Raw genomic sequence first — 9,765 nt, 5'->3', positions numbered from 1 at the left:
CAAACATGTTTCCTCTTTCCAGAATTCCCCTTGGGAACATATGCCTGACATTTCTTTTATACACTGCCTGGCTTTGAGTATGAGTGAATTTATGAAATGTTCTCAGCGTGTTAAAGGGATCTACCTCCTCTGGCGATAGCACTGTTTGGAGACCTGGGCTCCCCTGGTCCTCACCCTGACCCTGGTTGTGAACATCTGGCTGCTTTCACTGGGCTGTTTCCTGAAAGAGGAAGGATCTGTCCACACCAGGCCTGAGAGAGAGGCCTGTTCCGTCAGGACTCAAGTGTGTTCAGATGCAATGTCTCCCACACAGATGACTTTAAAGAAAATACTTGGATTTTCCCATTGTATCTGCGAATTAGGGCTCCCATGATTCTCAAGGAGACTGACATGTGTGGCGTTTAGGATGGGACAATGGGTTCTCATGAATGGCCCTGCCTGGGAGCCACGGGGGCCCAGGAGTCAGCAGTGACTCAGGTGGGTCCTGCCACCAGCCAATGGCGTGGCCCAGATGCTGGTCCCTCCCACCCTGAGGCCCATAAAAGGCTCCTGTAGGAGAGGGGTGCAGACTGAAGTCCCCTCCACCCCTTCTCCACCCAAGGACACCCTCACCCCTAGCACCATGTGTGGCTACTACGGGAACTACTATGGGGGCCGCGGCTATGGAGGCTGTGGCTATGGAGGCTGTGGCTACGGAGGCTGTGGCTATGGAGGCCTGGGCTGGGGCTGTGGCTCCTGCTGTGGCTGTGGCTTCCGTGGACTGGGCTGTGGCTATGGCTGCGGCTATGGCTCCCGCTCTCTCTGTGGCTGTGGCTATGGCTGTGGCCGTGGCTATGGCTCTGGCTTTGGCTACTACTATTGAGGAGGCCATGGGGACTCTCACCCTCTGAATGTCTAGCTAGTGGTTCCCCAGGCCTGAACCCCATCCATCAGGTGATTTGTCCCACACGCTGCCCAGCTCAGATAGGATTTGCTGGGCCCTGGTGTCTGCATCTGATGCCACTTGATATCTGGGAGGATATAAACTCATTCTGTGAGCTCACGTTCCCCTTCACATCAGGATGAGATTGGCATCACTGCTATTTCTGTAATTTTATGTTAAATTGGCTCTTCTGTTGCTCTATTACATTTTAAATTTCCTAATGAATCTGGAAGAAAAAACTTATTTCATCTCCTTTCATTTGTTGTGCCGCGTTTTCCTTGTTTTTGGCTGTTCATAGGATAACAATGATTTTTCTTCAATATTTCTTTTTGCTGTACTGGTTCCATGATATGTAACCGCGGACAAATCTGTGAGCTTTGTGAGTCTCAGCTCTTCTCCAGTAAAAAGAATAGGAATTTGCCTCCCGCATGGTGGCTTTAGCTCTTTATACTGTTTGCTGTACAGACTTATAATTAAAGACCCTGCCCTGGCTGGCTTAGCTCAGTGGATAGAGCGTCCGCTTGTTGACTGAAGGTCCCAGGTTCAGTTCCAGTCAAGGGCACATGCCTGGGTTGTGGGCTCAATCCCCAGTAGGGGGTGTGCAGGAGGCAGCCCATCCATGATTCTCTCTCATCATTGATGTTTCTATCTCTCTCTCCCTCTCCCTTCCTCTCTGAAATCAATAAAAATATATTTTAAAAAATTAAACATTGTGAATATCTAAATTCACATTTAAACACAGAGATTGTCTAACTGGCTAAAATCAAACTCATCTGTATATTTTGTATAAGAAAATCACTTTAAATATAAGTGTGTGTGTGTGTGTGTATGTGTGTGTATGCTCACGCATGTGTGTGTCTAAAGGAGAAAATTTGTAGGGAAATAAAACATTTTGAACTGAATGAACATGAAAGATATGCACATGTGTGATATGCAGTGAAGGCAGCGCTCACATGGGAACCGTGGCAGCCCATTTTACGTTGGAAAAGAAGGAAGTTTCCAGATCAGTAACGAGATTCCGCCAAACCATCAGCAAGGAGCACTGAGGGGGAAGCAGGGAGGCGACGATACAGGCCACCGCTGAAGTCAGTACCATTTTCCAAAAAACAGGAAAAGTAAATGAAACCAAAAGCTGGTTCTCTGACAGGTTTAGGCTGATAAACCTTTAGCAAGACTAACAAAGAGAAAAGGAGAGAATACGGATTTTATCAAGAGCAGGAGTAAAACGGAGGCATCACTGCAGACCCTACGGCCGTCACCAGGTCAGGAAGGGGTCAGGCGTGTTCTCTCAGTTCCTCGTTGACACAGTGGCTGCTCACGGTGCCGGGTCTGCACACACCTGTGCTTTGCTGAGCCACCTTTCCCCCCGGGGGCCTGGAATCTTGCTGGTGTCTCTCTGATCTCAGGCACTGAGTGTCCAGGGGCCTCCTGGGGCGGAAACGGTGCCACACAGACGCACCCTCCCCTTTGCTGGGCCAGAGTGAGCTCTGAGTGGTCCCGTGAAGGGGAGGCATGAAACGCCCGCCCCCGGCCCCCGGAGGCTGCCTGCTCTTCCCCTGCTGACCCAGCCGTGCACCCACCTCTCTCCTGTGACAGATCTTCACCGTGAGCACAATGATGTGAGTCCTTCTAGCGAACTCCCCAAAGCAGGACGGGGGTGGGGACCCCAACATCATGGGGCCTCCTGGGAAAGCACAGCCATAGTCATGTAGAACAGGCAGCCATTTCCAGGGTCTAGGGGTTTGGAAGGTAGTGACTGAAAGGGGGTTGAGAAAAGCCTGAGGGGGTTGGAGGGAGGGGTGTGGCCCCATTTAGGGTTTGGTTACGGCGCCTGCACCACAACACTAGGTTTTTCAAATCACAGAACTGCACGTTGCAAGAATGAAGTTTTCTGTCCATATTTTTGAGGGGAAAACATAGGAAGTACTTTGAAGCAATGGGGACTTCACAGGTGACAGTTTGTGGTGGAAAATGATGCAGAAAATTTACCATGGGCTACACAAGAGCTAAACTAATTGAGAAATATGATCTCACTTTGTCTGAAAACTCCCAGCGACAAAGACGTGGTCCCCTGTAGGAGAGGAGGACATTTTCACCCATTCTCCTCTTGTCTTCTTCCCTCTCCAGTTTTACTTTCCTTTCTAGTTAATTTCTCTTTCCCAATTACCCCCCCCCCCCCACCCTCTTCATCTCCACCCACCGCCTCCCCCTTCATCACTCCACTGCTGTCCGTGTCCCTGAGTTCTTTCCCTTCTTCTTTCTTTTTTGCTCAATCCCTCCACGCAGCACCCTCCCCTCAGAACTGTCAGCCTGCTCTCTGTCTGTGAGTCTGTCCCTATTTTGCTGGTAGTTCAGTTTGTTCATTAGGTTCCACATCTGAGTGAAACCATGAGGAATTTGTTTTTCTCTGACTGGCTTATTTCATTTAGCAAAATGCTGGCCAGGTCCATCCACGCTCTTGCAAAGGGTAAAATTTGCCTTTCTTCTTCTCTCTCTCTCTCTCTCTCTCTCTCTCTCTCTCTCTCTCTGTGAACAGCCGGGTAGTATCCCACTGTGTAAATGTTACGACAGCTGTTTTCTCCACTCATCTAGGGTGGCACTCGGGCTGTTTCCAGCTCTTGGCGGCTATAAGTAACGCTGCAGTGAATACTGGGGGCATATAGTCTTTTGAATCAGTGTTTCGTGCTTCTTCAGCTATATTCTCAGAAGTGGAATTGCTGGGTTGTAAGACAGTTCCATTTTTAGTTTTTTGAGGAAACGCCATACTGCCTTCCACAGTGGCTGCACCATCTGCACTCCCACCAGCAGTGCAGGAGGATCCCCCCGCCCCCCCATCCTCGCCAGCACTTGTCATTCCTTTATTTGCTGATGGCAGCCATTCTGGCAGGTGTGAGATGGCACCTCGTTGTGGTTTTAATTTGCATCTCTGATGATTAGTGACATTGAGCATCTTTTCCTCTGTCCCTTGGCTTCTGTACATCCTCTTTGGAGAAGTGTTTGTTCAGGTCCTTTGCCTGTTTTTAATTGGATTGTTTGTTCTTTTGATGTTGAGTTTTATAAGCTTTTAAAATAAATTTTGGATATTAAGCCCTTATCAGGTGTATCACTGGCTCTCTCATTTAAGTGGTTATCTTTCCATTTTGTTGATGGTTTCCTTTGCTGAGCAAAAACATTTTAGTTTGAGGTAGTCCCATTTGTTTATTTTTCCTTTCTTTCCCTTGCTCTAGGATATATATCAGAAAAAAATATTGCCAGAAGGAATGTCTGAGATTTCACTGTCTGTGTTTTCTTCTAGGATTTGTATGGTTTCAGGACTAACATTTAAGTCTTTAATTCATTTTCAGTTTATTCTTGTGCGTGGTGTGAAAAGATGGTCTAGTTTTCATTTCTGCCCACATCTGTCCAATTTTCTCAACATCAAATTCTTTTCAAAAGTCACATGCTTAGAACTGGTAGAGCAACTGAAGTAGAAATATGAGGAGAATGTGTGTCATAACACACATAGTCACCTTTCCTGGAATCAAGCAAATAGAAAATCCCAAAATCATAAAATAAATTATATCACACAAAACGAACACACAGAAACCCAGCTGCAAGGCCAGGCTGACCAGGTCGTTAGGACAGGGACACCGAGTGGTGCGTTAAAGTGTCCTGATCAGCAGCGATGGCTCTGCAAGGTGGAGGAGGCCAGGGGGTCAGGGGTGAAGGTCACATTCTCTCCATGAAGCAGAGAGAGGGGATGAGGACCCAGACGGTTAGTCCCCGACAGGGGCCCCCGTGCAAGGACTCAGCAATCACCCCGAGGCTGTGGAGGAAGATGAGCCTGTGAGGTGACACAGAACACAGGGTTCAGGGCTCAGGAAGCAGGATGGGACGGAGGGGGCAGATAATTTCTCCTGTGTCCTCAACAGTAGTAGCCAAAGCCAGAGCCAGAGCCACAGCCATGGCCACAGCCACAGCCACAGCCACAGAGAGAGCGGGAGCCATAGCCGTGGCCACAGCCCAGTCTGCGGAAGCCACAGCCACAGCAGGAGCCAAAGCCCCAATCCAGGCCTTCATAGGCACAGCCTCTGTAGCCACAGCCTCCATAGCCACAGCTTCCGTAGCCACAGCCTCTGTAGCCGTGGCCCCTGTAGTAGTTCCTGTAGTAGCCACACATGGTGCTAGGGGTGAGGGTGTCTTTGGGTGGAGAAGGAGTGGAGGAGACTTCAGTCTGGGCCCCTCTCCTCACAGGAGCCTTAATGGGCCTCAGGGTGGGAGGGACCAGCACCAGCGCGCACGCCATTAGCTGGTGGTGGGACCCACCTGAGTCACTGCTGACTCCTGGGCCCCCCTGGCTCCAAGGCGAGGTCATTCATGAGAACCCATTGTCCCATCCTAAATGCCACACTAGTCGGTCTCCTTGAGAATCATGGGAGCTCTAATTCGCAGATACAATGGGAAAATCCAAGTATTTTCTTTAAAGTCGTCTGTGGGAGACATTGCATCTGAACACACTTGAGTCCTGATGGAACAGGCCTCTCTCTCAGGCCTGGGTGTGGACAGATCCTTCCTCTTTCAGGAAACAGCCCAGTGAAAGCAGCCAGATGTTCACAACCAGGGTCAGGGTGAGGACCAGGGGAGCCCAGGTCTCCAAACAGTGCTATCGCCAGAGGAGGTAGAGCCCTTTAACACGCTGAGAACATTTCATAAATTCACTCATACTCAAGAGCCAGGCAGTTCATAAAAGGTACTAAGAGGCCTGGTGCACGAATTTGTGTATGGGTGGAGTCCAGCTGGTCCGCCCAAATCAGGCCGGATCAGGGCCAGGCTGGTGGTGGTGGTGGTGGTGGTGGTGGGGAGGTAGGGGGGGCTAGAAGGGGCCACGGAAGGTTGGCCAGCCGGCCCTGCCCCCGATCAGGCTGGTTGGCGGCCACAGCGTGCGTCACAGTGACTGGTCGTTCCAGTCATTCCGGTCACTTTAGCAGGAATACATTTCCATGGGCAATTCTGGAAAGAGGAAACATGTTTGTCATAAGAGCTGATTTCCAAATGTCAATATTCCTGGAGGGCAGAAAACATCAGCGTGAGGTGGGATGAGGTACAGTTTCAGAAATTCTTCTAGAATTTGTAGTAAAAATGTTATAAGAAAAAATGTTCAAAGTGTAAGGGCTGTGCAGACATGTTTTAGAATCTGTCACTCAAAGAAAGGGATAAACAGAGAAGAGAGGAACAGGGGATTGTAATGAAAGACGTTTCTAAAGGGGAGGTTCAGAAACACAGATGTGGTCCTCACATGTACTTAGTGAGGCACCACAAGCTAATCACTGAAGGATGCTAACACCTAGATTATCCTGGGAGTTCTTGAGCCTTTTCTGGAAAAAACGCTAGCTGGCCAGGAAATGCAATGTTTGTATTTCTATCAGAGAGATGAAACCTGTCATTATGGGGCCAGTCTCTTGAATAAGCCGCCTCATCTCATCGCATTTCTGTTGTAAATGGGGTGGTGTGACCACATCTGAGGGTTGTTCTGAAGATCATGTGAGATAATGCACATCAGTACTTCACACAACTAGTAAATGCCGTTAATTATCACTGTTGTTAGAGCTTTGACATAGGACCTGCATGACGAACACCAGGCAAGGTAAACAGAGACTATTCTTACACACGAAGAAGCAGAAGATAAATCTTGCCTATAGTCGTACATGATGACACATATGAAGCACTTGTTAAATTCTAGGCATGTTCTAAGTGCTTTACATATTTTAAACATGTACTTCTCATTAAAAACCTGGAGTAGTGCTAATTTTTAGGCAAGAATGCCAAGGCCAAAGAAGTTGAATAACTTGCCCAATGTCATAGGTTGCCAAGTGACAGAGGCTAAATCCCACACAATGCGGTATGTTCATATACACTTTCTGACTCATGAGAGAGCTTGGGAGGTGCTAGCTCTTTATCATGGTAATGGATTGTTTATAATAGAAATCCATAATTTAGACTGATATAAATAAAGTTACAATCAAGTGGGAAGGAAAACTTCTTTGCAGGCCACCAGTTAATATATTTTTTAAATGATGAGAATCAAAAAACTCAGCATTTGCCATCCATCATCATGACTAACAATTCAGGCAAGAAAGAGAGATAAATGTGAAGGCCAGAGGTGAGTGCTGGGAGATGAATGGGACATCTATATCGTCACAAAACACCTCTAAAGAAGACTTCCTGACTGTGCAAGAACCATGAAAGTAGCTTCTGAGGAGAGAAATCTGGTCCTCACCGTATGGGTCAACTGATCAAGTTATCAGCATCAGTAATGGGACAAGCCATCCTCCCGTCCCTCCCCGTGGGGGAAAGAGAACCAAATGTTATCACTTCCTGTATTTGCTTCACAAAATCCATAGCCTTGTTCTAATCATGAGGAATATTAGACACATCCAAACAAGAATGATCTCACTCATATGTGGGATATAATGATCAACATAATTTGATGAACAAGAATAGATCCAGAGACAAATGGGGGGGGGTTAGAGAGCAACCAAAGGACTTGTATGCATGCATATTAGCATAACCAATGGACACAGACACTGGGGTAGTGGGGGCTTGCCAGGGGTGGGAATGATGGGGGTGGGGGTGTCGGGTGGGTCAAGTGGGGAAAAAGGAGACATATGTAAAACTTTAGAGAACACAAATAAATAAATAAATAAAAAGATGAAAAAAAGAGAGAATATTCCAAACAGAATCTCCTGCAAGCTATAGAAATATGGAAGTCCTGGAAGTGACTACACCACGTGGTGGTGGGTCCTGGCCTGGCCCTGGGTTCGATTGTTTTTCTGGACGCGCATTACTGGGGCGACTGATGTTGGAATGACCATTGAGGAAAGAAGAGCAGGGAGCAGCCTGGCTCACAGGGGTCTAGGGCACCATGTGGGATCAGGAGTTGGGATGAATCAAGGAGTTGCTAGGGCGGGAAAGGGGGTGTCTCTTCATGCCTCTGCCAGCACCGGGGAGGTGGGGGTGCTGGGAATGGGCAGGACATTGTGCGCCAGGCTCTTCAGCTGAGCGATTCGTGTAGGCGGCTCACAGCCCAAGGACCTCTGCCTGTGACCCCTCAGCCCTGGGGGTCACGTCCTCCCTGCTGACCAGGAAAGTGGGGACGGCACGGGACTCAGTAGAGAACTAGTCTACAGAACAATTCCCCAGGGCGGTGCCCAGGTGAGGCACAGCCTTGCAATAACCTTCTGAGTTTTGGGTGGTCCAGTCATTCATTTCCAAAATCCAGCATAAAGCACGTCAGCACTTCCCCGACTGCACAGCCTTCTCAGTGACACGTTACTCACATATCGTCTCTTCAACTGTGCTCTTAGATTTCATTCTACAACACGTATCCACTCAATGCCTGATTAAGCATCAGTTTTCCTAATTTCGGGCATATTTGATCATGTTTGAGAGTATTCATTTGTAAAATGTCTAATTATTACAATTGATATGATCAAAAACAGATTGTGGCATTTTCTAGGGAGTAATTATCTTTGAATCTTAAGCATGTGTCAGTGTGTTAACATCATGGACTAATAAGAGGCAGGAGATGCTCTGGATTCCATGGGATGCTGGTTACAAAGGACAATACATTGCAAAGTGTGACCCTTCCCTCCAATTTAATTCTGTGTCAAAAATAATAAAAAAGGCACTTGGGGAAATGACCATGGACTATGAATTAGATGACGGTATTGTATCAAAACCGTATTTCTTTTGGTGATAATGTGATTGCAGTTACTTGGGGACCATCCCTGTTCACTTGATAATAGTGTCATGAATTCTACAGAATAGTTTCCAATTGTTCAACAGTGTGGTGGTGGTGGTGTGTGTGTGTGTGTGTGTGTGTGTGTGTGTGTGTGGTGGGTTGGGTCGGGGGTGGAGATACAGAGAGAGAAAATGCAACTGTCAAATATTAATATTTGCCAAATCAAGGTGAACAACATTCACGTGCTCATTACACTGTTTTCCTGACTTCATTGTGGGTTTGACATTTTTCGGTATTAAATTCTAGGAGAAATCAATTCATATTTAGGCAGATATTGCTTTGGGAGAACTGAAATCTGCAATGAGTCACTTCTTCAATGACTAAATTTAAGTGGTTCCTGTTTCAAAGACCAAATAGAGTAAATAGAGTGAATAGTTGGGGTCTAAAGTTTTCACGGTAAGAAAAGAGACCCAACAGTGGAATGGGGTTCAGTGTAGAAGCACCTGTGTTTTCCAGGTTCAGGTAGAGCAATTCATTATCTGAAGATTTTAACGTCGTCAACAGGCCAGTATGAGTACAAATGAGAGAGATGTTTGTTTGGGCTGTTAGTGGTGGCATTGACCTTCAAGTTAGACACATCAGGGGGCCTAAGGACGTCAACCAATTAACACATGTGTAAGGGGCCAATCATGGAAAATTATAATCACCAAGAATGTTGTCTTGTGAGCTTACAATTAAGTCTATTATCTAATTTGAGTCACTATCTAATTTATTTGTAGTCAACTATTGTGACCTATGGAGTAAGAGAAGTAGCTTTAACAATCTGTTTCTTGAGAAAGGCCAAGACCATTCAATTTTGACACAATATCAAGTGGAAAATGATAAGCTTTATGAGTAAAGTGAGGAGAGAAGACAAGTCTTCACAGAAGATTGATGTGAAGACAAGAAGCTCTTTCTTCTGCGCTGTGACCTTCCTGGGATCCTAGTTCCTTCTCGAAGCCTCATTTCCTTCCTGCCTCCGACCAGTGGAAATGAATGGGACAGGCCATTGTCTGACGCTAACACACTCCTCACACTCCTTCAGGGCCAATCCGGGAGCCACGACCCCCATAGCAGGGAAGAT

At 47.1% G+C, this 9,765-nt stretch overlaps 1 protein-coding gene across 1 annotated transcript; it reads left to right on the top strand.

Moving 5' to 3' along the window:
• Positions 1 to 622: 622 nt before the first annotated feature.
• On the top strand, positions 623 to 862 carry LOC308515813 (uncharacterized protein; the record flags this gene model as incomplete). The annotated part of the gene is made up of 1 exon (XM_081086432.1): positions 623 to 862. One exon carries the CDS (start codon positions 623 to 625, stop codon positions 860 to 862), a length of 240 nt encoding a protein of 79 aa, XP_080942558.1.
• Between the last annotated feature and the right edge of the window lie 8,903 nt (positions 863 to 9,765).

This window comes from Myotis nattereri (assembly GCF_964212035.1).
Source record: "Myotis nattereri genome assembly, chromosome: 3".
NCBI lineage: Eukaryota > Metazoa > Chordata > Mammalia > Chiroptera > Vespertilionidae > Myotis > Myotis nattereri.
This window is presented reverse-complemented; position numbering and strand designations above follow the sequence as displayed.